The following is a 23,141-nucleotide window of genomic DNA, read 5'->3' as shown; positions in this document are numbered from 1 at the left end:
TTCAAGTGTGCACTCGGTGCCGCGCTGTGAGCTTGTATATCTGCTATTTTTGAATAGCCAAAGCTAAGTGGTTAAAATGATTCTGACGCTATGTTAACTCATTTCGCTGGGGACCCCCTGGTACCCCCCCAAGGACCACTGGTGGTCCCCAGACCACTGGTTGAAAACCACTGTTCTAATGGGAGCTTTCAGTCTCTTGTCATGGCTGCCAGTTCCCACCTGATGTTGGGTGGAAGTCCTGACTTCTCCACGCCGTACTGAATAACTGCAAGCTTGCATAACATCTTCAGTCTACGACTCAAGTCTAAGATCTGCAAGATGGGTTCTGTGTGGGCTGTGTATCCAAAGAGGACAGCACAATCTTCCACCACGCAACAGCACATCTGACCCCTCCAATTCGAGCCTTCCCCCTTGGTCTCAACCTTCGTCCAGGAGAAGGTCTCTGGATTAAACTTCCACAGATCATGGAAGATCCGCCCGGGACCACCTCTGCCACCAAATATGCACAGTTCACCATCGTAGGCAAAGGCTTCATGATCGGAACGTTTTTCTGGACGAAGCTGTGCAGAGGGCGTGCTCAGCCAGCAGTTTGTCTCTGTGTCAAACACTCTTATAATAGAGTCAACAACATTATATTTGCGCCTGCCTCCAAATACAAACATCTTTGTCCCAATGATGGTAGCAGAGTGATGTGTTGGACCAGCTGGTGGAGTGCCTCTGGTGTTAATCAAGGACCAGACCATTGTGGTGGTGTCCATTTTGTAGATGTCATCAGTATTCTTATTCCGAGGGGCGTATCCTCCATAGATATACATGACCTTCCCCAAGACACAGGCTGAGTGGTCTCTCCTCCCCTTTGGAACGTTCCCAGAAATATTGGGCTTTAACCATCTGTGGGTGTCGACATCAAATGCATAAAGAACATTGTCGTGTTTTTTGTACCGCCTGGGTATTTCCCCTAGGCCGTCCCACGCTACGACACGGCAGCAGCCACTGTCGTTCTCTGATACCTTACGGTTCACCGTCCCTCCCCAGATGTAAATGACATCTTCTATCAGTACAGCTGTGTGGAACCAGCGAACGGAAGGAACTTCACGGAGACGTTTTCCTCTCGTCGCTGGGAGCTTCCTCCAGCTCAAAGACACTGTGTTGAAGACATGAATTTCAATCTGACCTGTAATGTAATAGCGCATCACATTATCATAGGACCCTCCGATGTAGAACACCTGGTCCCCCACCGGCACAGCAGCACAAGCAAGCCTGGAAGCCCTTGGTCCTCTTTTCAGGGGGACCGTCCAGCAAAACATCTCTCTCTCTCTCCCTTGTCTGTCTGTCTATGCTTGTTTATCTGCCTCACCTGTCTGTCTGTGTCACTCTTGGGTCACTCTCTAAAACTCTCAGTTATTCCAAGTCTCTCTCTTGATGCCTCTCCTGATGCCTCTCTTGGTGTCTCTCTAGATGTGTACATCCTCTTATATAGACTGAGCAGAGCTCTAGTATGATGTCACACACAACACAAACTGTTGAAATTCAGGTGTAACAACGCAGATTTGTGCAGGTGTTCTAAACGCTGTACATTTCCCTATTCTGCTGCTTTCCAGTCAAAACATGTCTAACACTATAACAGATGGATAACCAATATTGGTTGAGTCGTTGAATCACACAACCAAGATGAAAGTAGACAAATTAAACGTATTCTCACAGGTTAGGATGATAAATGTCACGTGTCTGGATTTTGCAGGGACAAACTGACCTTGTAAGCCATTCACAAGAGGAAGTAAGTAAGTAATTAAGTAACTTGGTACCATAACTAAACTAACTAAAACATCACTGGTCTCTACTGTGTTCATACTGACGCCGCCCTACTAGATATCCCTACATCTAGGCTGGTGACCAAGGGTGATCGCGCCTTTGCCGTCAGGGCCCCTACACTCTGGAACAGCCTCCCTTTGGACGTTAGGGTTGCTATTGCTAATTCCATTGCCATTTTTAAAACCAAATTAAAGACCCATTTTTATAGAGCATCGCAGTTGCAGAGAATCCGGGTGCCGGAAGTAAATACTCAATGCATTTTTCCCTTTGACTTTTCCAAAAATATTTATATCAATGAATTTAAGCCTAGAATCAAGCCATCCAGGATTCTGGTGAATCATGACCATAAAACCTTTTTTTCTGTGATTTTTTTAATTTAATATTTAATGATATGATATACTATGTTTAATAAATACCCTTTGTTTTGCCGTTTTCAAAAAAGTTTTTTCACAGAATCAAACGTTTTATGGGCATGATTCACCAGGATCCTGGATAGCTTGATTCTAGGCTTAAATTAATTTACATAAATATTTTCGGAAAAGTCAATGGGAAAAATGCATTGAGTATTTACTTCCGGCAACTGGAAGTGGGCGGGAACTGCGACGCTCTATTGAAAGGCCTTTTTAACCTCTTAACAGCAGAATGTCGGTGCTTCTCATTTTACTCACTGATACTGTTGTGTGTTGTTTTTGTTGTTGCAAATTGTATTTCATTGTTCACTGTCTGATTTTAAGTTAAGCACTTTGTAACATTGTTTAAAAAGGTGCTATATAAATAAAGTTTACACATTCATTGTCAAGCTCTCTCCATCGTTCTCTTTGACGTTGACAGCTCAGGCTGATTTTTTTTTTTTTTACTTTGTTTATTGTTTTGTTTGTTTTTTGTTTTTTTTAAATAATTTTTGTCCCGCGATTTTGTAACCCTTTTTTCACCCGGTGCCAATTTGCTAAGTGATCCTGGGCACTACACTCCCCCCACCAGCCTATGGAGGCCAGGGCCATGCTCATGCCTCCTTCAATGCATGAGAGCCAACTGACCTTCTTGTCACCTGACAGGGGGGAGTTTCCCTGGTTGGACGTAGCGCGTGGAAGGAACATGTTATTCCAACCAGTTCCCTTCCCCTCCATCAGGCTCCCCGGCTGACGAGGGGGAGGCGGTATAGTGACCAGGATTACTACATGTTTTTGTGAGGGTATTAACTACCCTAGGAGACACGGGGAGAACATGCAAACTCCACACAGAGTAGGCCCTTTCGCCAACCCCCACCTAGGGTATGGGCGCTGATGACGTGGAGGAGAAGACACGCCCCCCAGCGCCCACAGCATCCCCGGCGGGAATCGAACCCAGGACCTTCTAGCTGTGAGGCGACAGCGCTACCGACTGCGCCACCGTGCCCCCGAGTTTATTGGATTTTTCTGCAGCAGTATTCAGCATTAAAAAAACATAAGGTACAGAAAAGCTTTTTAAAGCAGCCAATAAAATACAACATTTCAATAGACACATTCAATTATCACCCCAAACATGAAGACATAAATTAAAAACAAAATATCATCATAGGCATCCGTCCGTCAGTGATGACGATGGGTTGCGCCTGAGGGGTCAATTTCTCTTGCAGCGGCGACTGTGGCTGAACAGCCCCACTCTGGAGTGACAGTCTCTGTTGCAATTGTCGCAGATGAATGGGGAAGTGTCTGGTACTGGAGTGGGGGCTGCTTCAAGCAGTTTCCTCTTCTGCCTCTTCGCCTGCAGCAAGGAGATGTGCCTCTCCTCAGCAAGGCGAGTTCCTGAAGCGACAGTCCGCCTCCAAGCACCACGGTCTTTTGCAGCTTCCTCCCAGTTGTTGTGGTCAATGCCTGCCAGCTTCATATCACGTTTACAGACGTCCTTGAAGCGCAAGCGTGGGCGACCAAGAGGTCTGGAGCCTGTTGACAGCATATCCATATAAACAAAATATATATATAAACAGACCAAACAAGACAAACAAAACCATGTGAGCGGACATGAGCATGTGATCATACTGCAGCGTCACACAAAAGTATCAAAAGTAGCAGATCCACAAGCTGGAAACGTTTCACGAAGCTTGTTTTTGAATCCTGAAAAGTAACAGTTGTGGAGGTTTCCACGATACTACTGCACCAGTATGCTCCTTTAAGCATGTCTTGGGTGCCAGTGAAGTGTTAATTCTTCAAATATAATGGAACCACCTTGGAAAAAAACAAAAACAAGTCCCTGTTGAAAACGCTCGGCCAGAACCAGAGAAAAAGCAAAGAAAAGCCACCTATTGTTGAAATTACAGAAGCTTGAGGTTATCTGGATCCACAATGAAATAAAAAACCTCTTCCCTGCCCGAATCACACCTGTTCTCTTGTCTTCATTCTCTCTCTCTCTCTCTCTCTCTCTCTCTCTCTCTCTCTCTCTCTCTCTCTCTCTCTCTCTCTCTTCAAGCCTGCCTGTCAGCTTTTCTATTCTTTCTCTCTCTCTCTCTCTCTCTCTCTCTCTCTCTCTCTCTCTCTCTCTCTCTCTCTCTCTCTCTCTTTTTACATTGTTATTTATGTCAGCTTGTCTCTAAAATGTTCTTTCACTTCCTTTTTTTCCTGGATCTATCTGAAGATAGTCCTTGTATGTTTTATCTCCTCTGGCTCTATCTCCACATTGCAGGCCTTCCACCTTTTGAACTTTTTTTGTTACTTTATTAAAGCTTTATGGCTACAGTGTATCATCCCATCTGCTCTACCTGCTAACTTTGTTTCCGGAGCTGCTCTGTATCTTTCAATCAATACATCTCTCTCTCTCTCTCTCTCTCTCTCTCTCTCTCTCTCTCTCTCTCTCTCTCTCTCTCTCTCTCTCTCTCTCTCTCTCTCTCTCTCTCTCTCTCAAAAAAGTATTAATATTAATACAAAAGTATTGGTATCAAAATGTACTTAAAGTATCGTTATGCAGAATGTCGAGTTTTCAAATGTGTAAAATGTATACAAATCTTTTGAAAATAGCAGATCTACAAATTCACAATGCTTCACATTGTGAGCTTGGGCTGAAGTGTATGTTTTGTAATAATAATCAAAATCTACAAAGTAACTAGTAACTAAAGTTTTCAAATAATTGTAGTGGAATAAAAGTACAATATTTGCCTTTGAGATGTAGTGGAGTAGAAGTAGAAGTGGTGAAAATTGGAAATGCCTCAGCATTTTACCTAAGTACAGTGCTTGAGTATATGTACCTAGTTACTTTGCACCGCTCCCTCTCTCATAGGGGGTTTGCAGTCCACAGACTGTGTAATATATAGGTCAATATCTTTGTGCTTTTATACCATGGTCCACACACACACACACACACACACACACACACACACACACACACACACACACACACACACACACACACACACACACACACACACACACATAGGTTGAGAAGATTGATTTATCGTTATGAGCCAACCCTCTGTAACAAAACCTGTAGACAAAAAAAAACACTTCCTTTGAAAATGGCACAAGGGTCTATGGGCATGAAAATTGGAAATACTCCAGTAAAGTAAAAAATACATCAAAATTGCAGTTAAGTACAGTACTTGAGTAAATATACTTAGTTACTCTCCACCTCTGCAATTTGGTGCCAAACAATGAAACTATTCATAGGTATCGCACAGAAAACGTCTTCTTTTTTTTTTTTTGCAATACCCTCGTGGCCCACTAGTGGGCCGTGGCCCACATGTTGAGAACCAATGCTTTATATCAGGGGTCTTCAACGTTTTCAGGCCAAGGACCCCCTAACTGAGAGATATGTGAAGCAGGGGCAGATAAAAAATGTTTTTACTTGGTCTGCTCTTTTTTCCTTTTACAACTATACCTTTTTGCTAAAAATAGCCGATCGACAAGCTCACAACGCCTCGCGCTGCGAGGCGTTGTGAGCTTGTAGATCTGCTATTTCTGGCTAATGTTACCCTCAGTAAAGGGATGCTAGGGTTCAAGTGGTTAAGGTCAAATAAAAAATCCTATCACACAAAGAATTGGCGGACCCCCTGTAGTAACTCCGAGGACCCCCTAGGGGTCCCGGACCCCCTGTTGAAGACCCCTGCTGTATATCAAGTAAAGCAGCAAGGTGAGGAGAACGCTGCAGGAACTTTTAGAATGAGAACACAGAGCACAGCTGCCTGCCAGCCCCAAAAACAAGTCATCAATCATGATGCAACCTGCTGAAACTGACACACACACACGGGAACTATTTTGGGGGGAACTGCCGTCTACGGCGTGGGTGTGATGGGGGTGTGGAGAAGGTTGGGGTACTATAGCAACGCATTCCCACTCCCAAGACGGCAAACGGGTGGTGGCTAGGCACGGATTTGACCAAAAGTCAAACGTTTGACTTGACGGGGTACCCAGACATCCCACCTCTCTCGGACACCCGCGAGTGGTAATAAATCTCCCCGCAAATCTCCCCACACGGAAATGTGCTGCTCCTCTGCTTCACAGAGAGCCAAGCAATGACCCTTAGGCGAGCGAACAGCGCCATCTAGTGGAAAACCATTGAAAACACTCGTCATTTTTGTCATTGGCAGACTGGACTTTAGCAAAATATGACGAAGAATCTCGTCATTGGCAGTCAAAGAGTTAACCGTCCGAGAGTGTACAAATGGAACCAAATGGTTACATTTGTACACTCTCAGAGTTTTTAGCGGCGCTAGCCGCTCTATACCTTTAGGTATAGAGCAGATCCTGCTCTATACCTGACTTTGTCCGTGTTCACCGTCAACGTTCTGATTGGTCAGACACGTCAAAGTTCTGATTGGTCAGACACGTCAACGTTCTGATTGGTCAGACACGTCAACAAAGTGATTGGTCAAGCTTCACGTGACACGTGGCTATAAACACATTATAAACACATATCGATGACAAAATGTATCAAAGGCGCCGCTACCTTCACACAGGGTGTGATTTTTTTTTTGAGAACCACTGGTATTGTAATTGTTTAGAAACGTAAAGTCCACATAACCAGCTCTGATCCCAGCCCTACTGGTAATACACATACAGTATACATGCATTGTTCACATGGGCCTGGTAGGCTACGCTCTTTGATGGTAAACGTTCATGGACACTTCACTGGACTCCATCCGTGTACGTGTCCCTGTTTTAAATAATAAGCACTTTAAGAAATTGCTAAATCTGACCGTATGTATAGTAATCTATCTCACCAATCACTAAGCCCTTTTTCAAGGAAAAACGTATATATTCAATATTCTCAGTGCGTCATTATCTGAAGTAAATGATCACTGCAAACGTAACATTGTTACATTGTTAGATGAACAACAAAGATTATATACAGTACGGTACATTTGATTATTTTAGACAACCTTAGATTTAAGACAGCTTTAAGACGATCTCAGGTCAATAATCCTAATGATTCGTTTAGGAATCCCAAAACCTGGTCAGTGAATGAATATATATAGAAAGATACTTTATCTTAGTTAGCTGATCCTTATTCATGTAATTACAGTAGATTTTACAGTAGTTAAAACGATCATCACACATGCTAGTCACATAATCCCTGCCTCGTACAGTCTGCTGCCTTTAACAGCTCCTTCCAGAAGCCTCCAGAAACAGCTGGAATAAACAGACTGTCCTTATTAAGATTTATGAGCGCCATCCACAACCATCCCGTATCCTCTCTGCTTTACATTCATCAGAACGGAGCTTTAACTCCCTCGTAGCGCCGTCCGCCTCATCATTCAGCCCCCCCGATCCTCTGCTGTCACAAGAGGAGAGTTTTATTTAACCCTTTAAAACCGGGGACACATCTGTGTCATTTTAAGATTTTTGGACATTTTTTTTCAAAAATCGTAAAAATGTGTGCTAATATTTGAATATGTATATTTTTAAAGCAAACATTTGTAACTCAAATATTTGCTTCTGAGGGGGTCCCTGGAACAACATATTTTGAGATGGGGGTCCGCGGCCAAATACATAGCATTTGGGGGTCCTTGACATGAAAAAAGTTTGAGAACCACTCATAGCAACATAAGTTTTTTCAAAAAACTGTTTTGGATTTAGAAGACATTTTAGAATCCCCTCAGAAGCAAAGATTTGAGTTACAAATGTTCGCTTTAAAAAATATATATTCAAAGATTTGCAAACATTTTCAAAATAGATTTTTCAAAAAAATAGCAGATCTACAAGCTCATAGCGCGGCACTCGGTGCCGTGCTATGAGCTTGTATATCTGCTATTTTTTGAATAGCCAAAGCATAAGATGGTTAAAGTGGTTAAAATCGAAAATGAGAAATGCGTTCCCGGTCTTAAAGGGTTAAGAAGTAAAATATACCAGGGGTCAGTGTGTCCTCATCCTCCAGTGCATTCTGGTGCATAATGTGAATAATTCTTTCATACAGATGTGCCACTTCAAAACTTCACACGTTACTGTTCTTTCCCTGAAAGTCCCCTGAAAATGCATTTTTTTTACTCCCTTTTCTGCCCTTAAAATGCACTGTTTTGCCCCTGAAAAGAAGTTGTCACTACACACCCCCGTTTTTTCCTTCAACAGACATCCATATACATGAGAACAAAAGAATGTGTGTTTAAGAAGGTGTCAGACTCATTATGAGGCGAAAGGTGATTTGACCAGTTGCTCAAATTAATTAGCATCATAAAAGCAGTGATCATCAAAATAATTCAGCATTTTAAATGCCCTTCTTTGTCCCTCTTATTTCCCTGGGAATCCCCTGAAAATTTACTGTCTTGGCGATGGCAGGACATGTGAAGTTTTGAAGTGGCACATCTGTATATGCTTTGTTACCCCTAAGCTCTACGACGCGGACGTTGATATATGATGCATTGTGAGCTTGTAGATCGACTGTTTTCGTTTTCCGCGATGCCGATCATGTGACAAAGTATGAATGGGGCTTATAAGGGGTATAGACGAATCCTGCGGACACCGCAGCTATGGCTGCCTACAAGCAGCGCATTAAGATAGTCATAGAGAGAAACCGGGTCATGCTTATTACAGTAGGGCAGGAGGCATATTGCATAACACATTAGTATGTGAAGGGAGATGTGATGCATGCATCCCCAGTGTGCTGTATTAATTAATTACAGCCTTATGGTAGCCACCTGCATGTGTGACTGTGTCAGTTGTGTCATAACCTTGCATTACCAGACCTGGTATTCGTTCTAATCCGAGCCATGTGATCCGGTTTTTGGTTTTGTTCCCCACATAATGCGAATCAATTAGTTTAGTCGCGCTAGTCGCGCTACGAGTTAGAATAAAAGATGAACATAGGAAAAGATTATTATACCAAAAGAAACAAAGCGATTATACCAATTTGAACCAGTTTTAAACTAGGGGAATTATTTTGGAGGTGCACGGCACCGGTGGTTCCGGTCTCGTTGGTTCCGGCCACCTGATGACGTAAAGTTATTTCTGCTCCTAACGGATCAGAAAGCCGAAAATGGTATTGATCCCAGGCTAGTTGTGTCATAGGAATGGCATGACATTAACCTCATGAACCCTGGAGTCCCTATTCTGGGCACGTCATGATTGATTGATTGATTGATTTATTGATTGAATATTTTACTGGTCAGACATGTAAACATAGTGGCCCTCATTTATCAATGGAGCGTAAAAAACGGCTTATATTATTCCATAAATTCGGCCGTACACCAAAGTCCAAGTCACATTTATGAAGTGATCCTATACAGCCAATCCTACCGTACATTTGGTCGGAGCCTTGATGAATGTCACGGCTGAAACCGAGCGTCATTTAAATAACACGCCCTTAAATATTCTCGAAACGCCACGATTTTTCGACATGAAGAACCAGAATACGACCAAACAACGCATGGAAAGCCAATAAGAGTTTCCCCCGCTCGCCTCTTTGCCTTTCATGTCCGTGTCTGACGTACACCCACACACACACACACACACACACACACACACACACACACACACACACACACACACACACACACACACACACACTTGTAGATTGGCTATTTGCCGGAAAAGAGATTTGGTGCGGAAGTGTAGACCCCTGGGGGACCCCGGTCAATGAAATATATCTCTGCTGTCAGGCAGAAACCAACTATGTCCAAAATATTAACTTTTCAGGAAAAGTTTTTAAAACAACACAATACTGCCTCATCAAAATTGGTACAGTATGGTGACTTTATACATCGTCAGATACTTGAATGTGTTCTTATATTATCATCACTTTACCCAAATACAGCTCAAGTGGAGTTAAGATACTTTTGACCATTAATGTAGACAGTGATCCTGAGTTGTAGTTTGAGGTGGTTTGAGGATCCAATGGAGTTAGGAGGAGGTTTAGTCAGAAGAGCTTTTTATACTTTCCATCGGTTAAATATAAACATAGACATAAAAGCTGTTCAATAGCAAAAATAAAAACGTTGAAATGCAAAGATAGGAGGTATTCCGCCTGACAGCGACAAATCTGCCTTCCCTCTGTTGGTAAGTCATTATAAACATTTTCAAAAGTTTGCAGAACATTTTAAGAATGAAAAAAACTCTCACGTCTTGTGTGAGCTAGCTTGTTAGATGTGCTATTTTAGAAAAACTACTTCTGAACAGGGCGTAAGAAGTGGTTATTATGTCCTTTCACTTTGGTTGGTTTCACGGCACAAAGTGGAAGAATGTCTTTTTTCTTCGCAATGTTTTGAAGCCAGACTTTAATTCCACCCTCCTACCATGACACCATTTTGTGAGTCAGTCAGGGATTTCAGCATTCATTCATTCTCCTTGTGGGGTTGAGTGCCACCTGAGAGTGAAACGCTGAGACAATTACACCAGTCTGTCTTCCCATAAAAAAACTGTCATTGTCTTTTCTTCATAATTAGATTTAGCCTCCCAGTTAAAGAGTGCATAATGGAACAGTAGACGGAATACGATTAGGAGATGCTATGTGCTGGCGGAGCTGTCAGGATGTTAGGAGGCTGAAAAAGTGGGATGTCGAAGGCAAAGCGGATAAATGCGAGACTTTGCTGGCAGTTCATCACACTTTGTTTTTAGGATTGTCACGGCATTTTTATGGATTTATTCAGGTTGGAAAGCTCCGCAGAGACAGACAGGGGAAAAGCAAGGGCAAGGCGTCTGACAGCCCAATGCGGTGTTGTGTGTCACTGCCAGATTCTTAAAGGTGTCTTTACATATGACAAGCGATCTGTGCTCTGCGTTCACCATTACGTATGGCATAGGACAGTCAGCATAATGCTGTTATATACCCCTATTCCCCATCCCTGTCACACCCATGGAACTAACCTCCCACATCCATGGGTTTTTATTTATGTTTTATTTAAAATAAATAAAAACCACACCGGATTTGGATCATTTACATTTTCTAAAGTTTTGTCATGAAGTTTGGAAATTTGTGAAACGCACAGGATTGGTTTCATAAATATTTTGTATATACTTCTGTGTTTGTTTTTGTCATTGTGAAGCAACATACCGTAGTTAACCCTTGCAAATGTATATGTAAAGTCCACAAAAGGCCAGTTTCAATAATAACAATTGCTCTAATGAAAACAACTGGTTGTGTTCGCGCTTGGGAAGCCGGTTGTGGACGGCAGTCTCTGGCGCTGCACTAGTGAGTATAGCGACTCCCAAGACAAATTCAATTCAATTCATATTTATTAAAGTGTCAAATCACAACAAGTTGTCTCAAGACACTTTACATGTAGAGCAGAGACCCGACAGTCCCATCCTGAGCAAGCAATTTTGCGACAGTGGCAACGAAAAACTCCCCCTTAACTGGAACAAACGTCAGGTAGACCCTAGGCTCTAGGGTGGGGGCCTTCTGCCTCGACCATGTCGGGGGGGAAAGACGAGAGAGGGAGAGATAGAGGAGAGACAGAAAGAGATACAAGTAGTAGCAATAACAATAATAGCAAATACAATAGTGTAAGATAGTATATAATAATATAATATAGTACAACAATAATGTTATATAGTATATATGGTATAATATAAGAATGTTGATAATATACCGGTATAGTATAATCTAGTATAATATAGTAGAAATCCACAGTCGTGCTCCAGGGAGAGGCCCGGTCTGCAGTCACATTCTTGATCTGCAGCTGGGGGTCCGTAATAACAGTCAATGGAAGTGTGAAGTGGGAGACACAAAGAACTCCGGGGAGCGGGTCCCCGCATTAGTGCTCCTTACTGGAGCGTCATGCCATCTCCGGCATCATGGCATCATGCCATCTCCGGTTTACTCCCGTATCTGCGTGAAATGGGCGGCCGCCTTTTTAGGAGAGCAGAAGCAGGTTAGAGTCTATTGATTCCAATGGAAGAGTGACCGTGAACACAGCTTCTGAACCGTTCTTTAGCTCCATGGTCAATGAACTAAATATTGGACCCGATCGTCACAAGACACACAATATTTACAAGATTTTCACACAAAAATTGACTTAATCAGAGAGACAAATCAGGAGAAAATCTACTTCATTATCGACCTTTCTCTGTCCCAGAAACACACTCTTGTGTGTTTCTCCACACACACGCACACGCATGTGCACGCACACACATGCACACAAAATTATTATATATGTGTTTCATAAGACCTCTCACATTGATCCAAACGTGCTCTCTATTCTCTTCCAGGTTAATTATTAAATATATAATCTCCTTTAAATGGTTTGAATTCACAGACATTCATCATCATAATATCATAATGTCCATCATCATTATGTCCATCCATAAAACACTCTCTCTCCTCCCTCATCTTTCTCTCTGCTCTCTCTCTCTCTCTCTCTCTCTCTCTCTCTCTCTCTCTCTCTCTCTCTCTCTCTCTCTCTCTCTCTGCTCTCTGCTCTCTCTCTCTCACACAAAATCACTCCCTGAAACCAAAACTATGACGAAAAACGTTTGTCAACTACCTTTTTTCACTGACGAAAACAAAATAAAAACTAAGCTATGATGACTAAAACTAAGACTATTATATTGACAATTTTGTCGGGTCTTGCACTCTGAAAATAGCAGATCTACAAGTTCACAACGCCGGCTATTTTCAGCATGCAACCAAGTGTAAAATCAGCCATTACGACGATATTTAGTCGACTATAATCTTATGATATTTAGTCGACTAAAACTAGAAAAAAACTAAAACATTTCAGATGACTAAAACATGACTAAAACTAAATGGAATTTTATTCAAAAGACTATGCCTGTTTGCTGTCAAAATCACTCCCTGTAACTATTCCATCTCAGTTCTTTCCCCTCTGACCCTGTCTGTCTGTCTGTCTGTTGGTTGGTTCACACAATTTGCAAATGTTTCCTCCAAAAGGAAAGGAAGCACTGGAGCGTCACATGTCTAAACAATAAACAATAAACAGACCATCCTCATCTGACTCTGATGAGGTTATGCCAAGGCCGTCATTTATTTATATAATTTAAGTTATTTTTCATATCTCCCCTGACTGTGCAAGTGTTGTTTACAACGCCCTGAATGGCAAACAGAAATACTACTTTTTATTCATATTTTCCAATGTTCAATGCCAACATTAATTAATCGTTGATTGTGACAGACACACGCGCACACGCGCACGCACGCACGCACGCACGTACGCACGTACGCTCATTTCTGTGCTCTCAGAGTTCAATTAACAGTGTGTACATTCCCTTGGATCTTTCAGCAGAACCTCCCTTTACCTCTCTCTCTCTCTCTCTCTCTCTCTCTCTCTCTCTCTCTCTCTCTCTCTCTCTCTCTCTCTCTCTCTCTCTCTCTCCATACTTATAAAGAGATATAGATTCAGTTAATTTGCATTTGTTGTTTCATCATTAATAATGTCCTGCTGTCTTCTTAACCACAGCTATAGTGGATTTGTAGAATCGTGCATTTTCTCTTATTGATGTGGGCCGGTCCTCCGTGGCAGTATGCAGATATACACACCCATCATTAATGAGGTGGGGGGGGGGGGGGGTGGTTGACCTCTGTGGTGTGCTGCTCTCAGTGTGAGACGGAGGGGAAATTAATCCATTAAGACCGGGAACGCTTCTGTGTGTCGTTTGAGATAACTTTGGTGCTATTCAGAAATAGCAGATCTACAAGCTCGTAGTGCGGCACCGAGTGCCGCACTACGAGCTTGTAGATCTGCTATTACTGTGGATCTGCTATTATAAGATACATATATTTTTTAAAGCGAACAATATTTGCTTCTTGGGGGTCCCTGGAACAAAACATTTTGAGATGGGGGTACGCGGCCAAATACATTTAATTTTGGGGGTCCTTGACAAGGGAAAAGTTGGACCACCACTGATAGCAGCAAAAAATATATGTATTTGGCTACGGACCCCCATCTCAAAATATTTTGTTCCAGGGCCCCCCCAGAAGCAAAGATTTGAGTTACAAATGTTTGCTTAAAAATATATATATATATATTCAAAGATTTGCACACATTTTCAAGATTTTTGAATAGCCAACGTATAAACTAATGGTTTAAGTGGTTACACAGATGTGTTCCCGGTCTTAATGGGTTAAAATGTTCCGCAGCACTAAGGGAGTCTGGGCTGTTTGCTGCCCTCCTTCATCTGGCTTCTGCTCACCAGGCATGATGGGGTTCAGATAAATAGATAAATAAGTGGAAAAGATCACACATGAAAGGACAGACAGACGTCTTGGAGGAAATGAGTAGGTCATGAGTATAGGTCAGTTATCTGGGGTAAACACGTGCAGGATGAATGGATCAGATAAGATGGAGAGAACCATAACGGACAGTCCAGGATGATGATGATGGCATGTATCATGTAGCATGTCTCTGAGTTGTTTGACCGAGAGCCATTGAGACCAGGGTTGCCATCTGTCTGCTCATTATACGTGACTTGGTGGGCTTGTTCTTCTGTAAAGTATAGCTTGTAAATATTGGTAGCTGCGGGTTGTGGGTTTTTGGGTTTGTCTCTTGAGTGTAAATAAAAAAAACATCACATGGATGCACCTGGGCAACCCTCGCCCAGGTGAGGGTTCCCTCGACTTACGTCCCAATAGCTACCCACGGTCAGTCCTCTTGGGAAAGACAGGGCCCCTCAGTCTCTGCCGGGAGTGTAGCTGTTTATTTGGGCTTGTTTCTAAAGAGTAGTTGTTTATTTGGGCTTGTTTCTAAAGAGTAGTTGTTTATTTGGGCTTGTTTCTATAGAGTAGTTGTTTATTTGGGCTTGTTTCTAAAGAGTAGTTGTTTATTTGGGCTTGTTTCTAAAGAGTAGTTGTTTATTTGGGCTTGTTTCTATAGAGTAGTTGTTTATTTGGGCTTGTTTCTAAAGAGTAGTTGTTTATTTGGGCTTGTTTCTATAGAGTAGTTGTTTATTTGGGCTTGTTTCTAAAGAGTAGTTGTTTATTTGGGCTTGTTTCTAGAGTGTAACTTTGCTTATTTGTTGTTTAAACCAGTGCTTCTCAAACATTTTATTTCATGGACCCCCAAATTAATATGTATTTCCCCATCGACCCCCCCCCCCCCTCCCTCGCCCTCCCCCTTGCCATCTAAAAATATTTTGTCCCAGGGACCCCTGGCGTAGTCTCAAAGAGTCTCAAAGAGTTTCCTGCTGAGCAGCCAGCCGCTCATCAAATTATTGGAATGCGACATAAACAAAAACATCTCCATGGATTCAAGGCTTCGTGGCGTGTGTAATTGATAGAAAATATGTCTTCGTTTTTTTCGGTGAACTACTCCTTTAAGTAACAAATCTGAATATTTTATTCCACCACTGCATTTTAACTGAACACCCTTCCTATATATTGTGTTCCAGACAGGACGCCCCCCTCCGGCCCCTCCGGCCAGCGTCTGCTGTCACTGGGCAGCCTCCTGGACGACCAGCAGTGGCACCATGTGGAGCTGGAGAGGCTGGGCGCTCAGCTCAACCTCACCGTGGATAAAAGCACTGTGCAGACCCTCCTCCCTGCTCACTTTACACACTGGGACGTTACACAGGTAACCCACCCACCCACCCGCCCACCACAACACTGTCTCACGCCCCAAAAGGCATATTGTGACTAAATTTCAACATGTGACGTGCAGTGTTGATTTCGTTGACTAAAAATGTCTGTCCACTACCTTTTTTCACTGACGAAAACTAAATATAAACTAAGCTATGATGACTAAAACTAAGACTAAATATATTGACAATTTCGTCAACAACTAAAATTTGACTAAAATGGGACTAGTGGAGAAGAGATCCAGTAGAACTAAAAGACAAGTCATTTTATGTTTGGTTGTGCTCTGAACAGTGTTGTGCTCTGAAAATAGCATGCAACCAGAGTGTAAAATCCGCCATTACGACGCCATCAAGGCACCGCCACAATACATTTTAGTCGACTAAATAAACTGTAGATTTAGTCGACTATAATCTTATGATAGTTAGTTGACTAAAACTAGACAGAAACTAAAACATTTCAGATGACGAATATGACCAAAACTAAATGGAACACTTTCTGTCAAAATTAACACTGTCTCACTCCCAAAAAGGCATATTGTGACATATTGTGGGGGGGGGGGGGGGGGGCAAAATAGTCACATGTTGACTTTTCGGGACTTCCACATTACAGCAACACGGAAGTCCAGTTCTCAGCGTTTTTTTTACGATCCGACCAAGGAACGGAAAATTCCCAAAAGTCAAAATATGACTTTTTGTGAGACAGTGTTAACCACAACTGCACAATTGTTCTGACCTATATGAAACACATCCAGTACTGTGCCTTTTATCCTGCCATTATGTACAGTAACCGTTATTTACTGTATTATTGTTTTGTGCCTACACAGCTGAGTGTGGGAGCTGTCTCTCAGAGAACCGTGGTCTCCAAGAGGACCTTCTTCCACGGCTGCCTGGAGAACGTGCTCTACAACGGCCTCAACCTCATAGACATGGCCAGACACAACAGCCACCAGGTCACCGTGACGGTCAGTTGGTTTACGTCGGTTCTCAACCTTTTTCTGGATCAGGGTCCACTTGAAAACATTGAAAGCATTTTCAGAGCATTATTCATTTTAATGATCAATCAATCGATTGTGTTCCACCCTGGATCAATAGAATTCACGTAGTATACTTAGATGTTTTATTTATTATTTTTGGCAGTCAAAGAGTTAATGTTACTGTATTATCATAAAAAATATGAGTGTTTTGCCAATTACTTGGGGGCCAAAAGACAAGCCAAGAACGTGCATACCCCTGGGGGACCCCGGGCAATTAAGTATGAAAATGTGAGTTTTTGACATGTACATAGATGACCTTACGCATAAATGAGTGTGTGCGTGTGCGTGTGCGTGCGTGCCTCTTTGTGTGTGCGTGCCTGTTTGCGTGTGCCTGTGTGTGTGTGCCTGTGTGTGTCTGTTTGTGTGTGCCTGTGTGTGTCTGTTTGTGTGTGTGTGTGTGCCTGTTTGCGTGTTAAAGCAAAGGTGGCTTGAGGCTGCTATCATAAAATAGTGCTGAGTTTCACAGGAGCTCTGTCATCCATACATTTGTGCTTTAGAGTGAGGAGGAGGGCTCTCTACCAGGAGCTTTTAGATGTGATCTGGTGGGGGTGGGGGTGTGTGTGTTCCTGACCATTATACTGTATAAAGATAGCAACGCCTGATGTCCTCTGTATAACCCAGCAAGACCGGGGGAAGCATCTGTGTCATTTTTAGATTTGAGCTACGTCACTATAACCCATACATGGGCAACTGGCGGCCCGGGGGGGGGGGGGGGCACATGCGGCCCCCACCTTCACTTAATGCGACCCCGCAGGTTAATATCAGAATACTGATATATTATTGATTTCAGCTGTTTACAATTCCAAACATGCAAACATGACCCGCTTTAATTACTTCAGTCTATGTTATAGTAGCTTAATGACTAGTATTACAATTCTATTGTCTTTTTTGTGTCCAATGTATCTGTATTTAAGTTCATAAAGTTAACATAAGTATAACTAAAGGCATTTGAAATTAAATACAAATGTTACTTTACAGGATTCTAATTCAAAAATAGCAACAAAGAAATCTGATTTCCAATTCAAAAGTAGCAAAAATAGCAGATCTACAAGCTCAAAACGCGTCGCAGCGTTAAACAATTATTTTATACTTTCAAAAACAGCAGATATACAACAAGCTCGTAGCGCGTCACGTTTTGAAAAAATCTCGAAGGAGACATTTTTGTTGTTGAATGGGCCTGAGTCAGGTCTGAACGGGATAAGGAACCTGCACTTGCAATCTATCAACAACTGCAGCCTCAGCAGCAGACCTGTGGGGTCATTACCGCTGTTCACAAAAACACAAAGTATAGCATAATGGATATGGTCGCTGTCGGGTTTAAAAGCTTGTATACGTACACAATTTTTACTTTTTCAGAAAAAGTGGAGAAAGAACCTGTGTTTCTATGTTCCAATGGATCCAGTATGCTGTAGTTGTTATTTAGTCATAAGCTACTTTTCATTTGTTTAGTATTTACAAAACCCACAGACACACTTTAACCCATTAAGACGCATCTGTGGCATTTTAGATTTTAACCTCTTTAACCATTATTTTATACTTTAGCTATCCAAAAAATTGCAGATATACAAGCTCATAGTGCCGCGCTATGAGCTTGTATTCTGCTATTTTTTTTTTAATCTTGAAAATGTGTGCACATCTTTGAATATATATAACTTTTTTAAAGCAAGCGTTCAAATCTTTGCTTCATGGGGATCCCTGGAACAAAATATTTTGAGATGGGGGGTCCGCAGCCAAATACATCATTTTGGGGGTCCTTGACATGAAAAAGTTTGAGAACCACTGATATTATAGCAACATTAGTGTTTCAGAAAACTGTTTTAGATAGACATTTTTAGAATCCCCAGAAGCAAAGCTTTGAGTTTGTAATTAAAAAAAAAAAGTTTGCTTTAAAAATACATATCTGTTCAAAGATTTGCACATTATTTTCACGATTAGAAAAAAAACAAAAAACAGATTTACAAGCTCTTCTCTTTCTTTCCAAGCTCTCTTTCTAGTGGATCTCTCCCTCTGTATTCCTCTCTGCATCAGGATGTAGTTTTTTCTCTCTCTCTCTCTATCTATATTTGTATCCCTCTATACCTCTGTCTCTTCATTTATCTCTCCCTCATCTCTCTCTCTATCTATGTATCTCTCTCAGTATAAGCTGGTATACTGTAGGTGACATTGCTACTTTATAGTTTGTTCTGCTCTTGCCTGTATGCCTGTAAGCCTGGCTGTGTTATCATTATGCTAATGTACACTGTCCTCTTTAAGGAGACTTGCTGATGAGATCTGTGTGACATCGTGGGGACAAAACTAACACACCCTTGCAGACATTATCCATATTTGTGTGTGTGTGTGTGTGTGTGTGTGTGTGTGTGTGTGTGTGTGTGTGTGTGTGTGTGTGTGTGTGTGTGTGTGTGTGTGTGTGTGTGTGTGTGTGTGTGTGTGTGTGTGTGTGTGTGTGTGTGTGTGTGTGTGTGCCCCCAACCCCTTTTTTTGTCTTATGTCTCTCTGTACCTCTGTCCATCTCTCGCACCCTTCTTCTCTCCTCTCCTCTTCCTCTTTTGTCCCCTCTCTGTCTCTTTACCTCCCCGTCTTACACCTCTCTCTGTCTATGTCTCTGTGTCTCTGTCTCTCTCTCTCTCTCTGTGTCTCTGTCTCTCTCTGTGTCTCTGTCTGTCTTTCTGTCTCTCTCTGTCTGTGTCTGTGTCTGTGTCTCTGTCTCTGTCTCTCTGTCTATGTCTCTCTCTGTCTCTGTCTGTGTCTCTGTCTCTCTGTCTATGTCTCTCTCTGTCTCTGTCTCTGTCTGTGTCTCGGTCACTGTCTCTCTGTCTGTGTCTCTCTCTCTCTCTCTGTCTCTGTCTCTGTCTGTGTCTCTGTCTCTGTCTCTGTCTCTGTCTCTGTCTCTGTCTCTGTCTCTCTGTCTATGTCTCTCTCTGTCTCTGTCTCTGTCTCTGTCTCTGTCTGTGTCTCTGTCTCTGTCTCTGTCTCTCTGTCTATGTCTCTCTCTCTCTCTGTCTCTGTCTGTGTCTCGGTCTCTGTCTCTCTGTCTATGTCTCTCTCTGTCTCTGTCTGTGTCTCGGTCTCTGTCTCTCTGTCTATGTCTCTCTCTGTCTCTGTCTCTGTCTGTCTCTCTGTCTGTATATCTCTGTCTCTCTGTTTCTATCTGTCTTTTGATTGAAATTTGTATTAGGCAAAAAGAATGTAAAACATCACAGTTACATTTATAATACTTTTGTCTAAAAGGTCCGTCCCAAAAAATCCTTCCAAGTCCGTCCAAAAAAGTCTCTGTCTCTGTCTCTGTCTCTCTCTCTCTCTCTCTCTCTCTCTCTCTCTCTCTCTCTCTCTCTCTCTCTCTCTCTCTCTCAGGGTAACGTGACCTTTTCGTGTGCCGAGCCCGTGTCCGTTGCCGTGACGTTCACCGGCTCCCAGAGCTTCCTGCGGTTGCCGGGGGCGACGGGAGGAGGGGCATCGTCGTCCGTGGTGGGACTGCAGTTCCGCACGTGGAACAAGGCAGGGCTACTGCTCACCTTTGACCTTCCCCAGCAAGGGGGCGTGGCCTGGCTGTACCTGAGCGAGGCCAAGCTCCGCCTACAGATCCACAAGGCTGGCAGGGCTCTGCTGGAGCTCAGTGCAGGTGAGAGCCCCCCCCCATCTGATCACATTGACTGCCAAGAACGTAGTCCTACGGTCCATTAAATCCAACTGTTAAGTGCCGAGACCGTAGTGCTACGGTCCGGGTGCTTTTTCCTTTTTTTCAAAAAAAAAAAAAAAATTCAATTTACTACACGGACCATTTTCAGTGTAACACCACCGGAACGGAATTATTTGCGATCCGGTTTTGCCGTTCCCGTCGGCCTCCATTCTAAAGCGCACACAAAAACGCCATTTTCTCCTCGGTCATCACTGTTTAACATAAACCGTTCTAACTACAACATTGATGCCCCGTTTGACACGTGGTCTGCACTGGTAGACACAGGGACATGTGCACGATGTACAAACAGTGCATCGCGCATTCTAAAGGATTTTAACGGGGTCTATGGCGACGTGAAAAAAACACAAAACAACAATAAAACCTTGGCACCGGTGAGTACATTATGAGATTAACCTTTGGCAGTGGATGTGTTAACTCATTGGGTGCCATTGACATGTTTCACGTGTTTTACCGCAATGGCGCAACGTGCCAATGACGTGTTTGACTTCATCATTTGAAGATTTGCTGCTCCATTCACTTTTTGTTTAACTTATTAATGAAAAAGGCTGTATCTCGGCTCCTGAGCACTTTTTTTGTCCACAAGGTGACCTCGTTGACATTTGTGAAACCACACAGTGCAACCCTCAGTGATTAGCACCCATCAGGGGATCGATTATACTGGATCAATATTCTGTGACTACTTGAAAAAGGTATAAGAAAATTTAAAAATTGCTGGCACGGTTTCATTGGCAATGAGTTAACCCGAGAACAATGGCTTCCATTATAGCACGCTAACTTTCCAGGAATAGAAAGCCTGCAGTTTCTAGTGAGCATTAGTGAGGACCAATTATATAAAGATAGGTTGACAATGGGTGAAGTTGTTTCTGTTTTTTAAAGGGCCAAGCACGTAGTGCTAATGGTCCCCTATTGTTTCTCTGTTTTATTATTCTTCTGCCGCTTTACGCATAATCGCCGTATTAGCCTAACCATGCAGTCGTGTGTGTGTGTGTGTGTGTGTGTGTGTGTGTGTGTGTGTGTGTGTGTGTGTGTGTGTGTGTGTGTGTGTGTGTGTGCGTGTGCGTGTGTGTGTCAGGGTCAGATCTGAACGATGGCCAGTGGCATTCAGTGGAGCTGACGTCCAGACGAGGTCATGTGACCATCACTGTGGACAGAGGGGAAGGAGCCACTGCTCATGCCAGCCCATCATTTCCTGTCACCACAGGAAGTAACCTCTTCTTTGGTGGTAAGTGAGAATTACAATAAAAACAAGATATATTTTGCTAGTCATTATAGTGCACGTCCACAGGGCCGGATCTAGACTTTTCGAGGCCCAGGACAAGTATTGTTTTTAATTTAGTTCCTTTTGCCATCTTTCTGTACTACTGTTAACACATTGGGTGCCCGAATTTTATAATAACAGATTACGTTTGTTGCCAGAAATTTCTGCTGCGCTGTGCTGTTTAAAGCTGTAGCCTCCACGACGAGCAATCCATGAAAAACAATGCATATGTGAAGGGTGTGCGATGGTCTTGGCTAAAGCCTGAAACAACAACATGTCTCATGCGAGTCACCATTGCAGAGTGATCGCGCATCGAGAATGACTAGTTTTGCCCACTGTAAAAAGTTAAGGAGATACAGAGGTTTTTAACAAGGCACGGTGATCTGTCCCTTACTTCTTAGAGTGTTCATGGGTGATTCCAGGGCTGCGCTAGCCCCCCCCCTTGTGGTAAAAAAAAAAAGGTAAAAAAAACGTAAATGTAAAAAAAAAATGTTTTGCTTTTTGGCACTCCACGGGTGTATTTGCAAAAACGTAATATGACGGTTTTGGCACTCAATGTGTTAAAAGAGTCAGGCTTGCCTCTTTACCCATGTATAAATGTTTCATGGACATTAAGATAGCAGTGTGTATATGACACCACCATTATCCATTATCTGATCGTAATCTGATATACTGTTCATCTTGTTCCATATGACCGTACGTCCGCAATGACATTATTGTTGCTTTGTGAAGCGGTAAGATATGAAAGATATGTCACAAAGTCAGTGATGACATTGCTGATTGCTTTGGGAAACAATAAGACTGTGAAGTCTGACTTGACGACGCTATAAAGTGGGAGTTTCTCCTGGGGCATAAGAATGTCTGTATTTCCTGTTGAAACTCAGAATATTCTCATGGAATAAACTCGACTTCAACTTTTTACGACGCTGTGTTCTCCTCTCATTTGGCTCTGGCGAACTTCATATTTTACTACAGAAAGTTGGGTTGTTTAACCCACTATATTTTAAAACTCATCATATAATTACACTAAATGGCTGACTGTTGTGATGTAATCTCCACTATGACCTTCCACTGGCTGAACGAGTCTGTTCTTTGTTGATCTCATGCAAATGTTAAAGCCGCAATCTGCAATTTCTTCGACTGGTTGGCAAATCTGAAGACGCGCCTCTTCAGACTCCACTGTAGCACTGGTCGCCAGATAGTCAGTAGTCATCTGGGCACTTTACTGTCACAATTTAAGGACTTTTAAGACCTTTTCAATGCCTTAAAAAAACGCAAAAAATGCATTACTGCATCAAAAGTAATCCGCAAACTATACAATAAAAACTGGTCAAACATTGGCAACATTGGCAGATAATATAAGAAAGAGGAAAACATTTGGAAAATAGCTGATCTGCAAGCTCACAACGCCT

The 23,141-nt window shown here is 42.6% G+C and overlaps 1 protein-coding gene across 1 annotated transcript in view; it reads left to right on the top strand.

The window, feature by feature from the left end:
• Positions 1-23,141, top strand: part of LOC311045353 (contactin-associated protein-like 4) — a gene marked incomplete at both ends in the record, with an annotated part of 213,324 nt that overhangs the window by 102,125 nt on the left and 88,058 nt on the right. The window contains 4 exons of the mRNA XM_084057199.1: positions 15,555-15,736; positions 16,565-16,702; positions 20,126-20,393; positions 21,544-21,693. Of these exons, the coding sequence (XP_083913325.1) occupies positions 15,555-15,736; positions 16,565-16,702; positions 20,126-20,393; positions 21,544-21,693 (738 nt within the window). The remainder of the gene's footprint in view (positions 1-15,554; positions 15,737-16,564; positions 16,703-20,125; positions 20,394-21,543; positions 21,694-23,141) is intronic.

This window comes from Gymnoscopelus microlampas, assembly GCF_963454915.1.
Source record: "Gymnoscopelus microlampas genome assembly, chromosome: 5".
NCBI lineage: Eukaryota > Metazoa > Chordata > Actinopteri > Myctophiformes > Myctophidae > Gymnoscopelus > Gymnoscopelus microlampas.
Note: the sequence above shows the minus strand (reverse complement) of the source record. Positions and strands in the feature narration are given on the sequence as shown.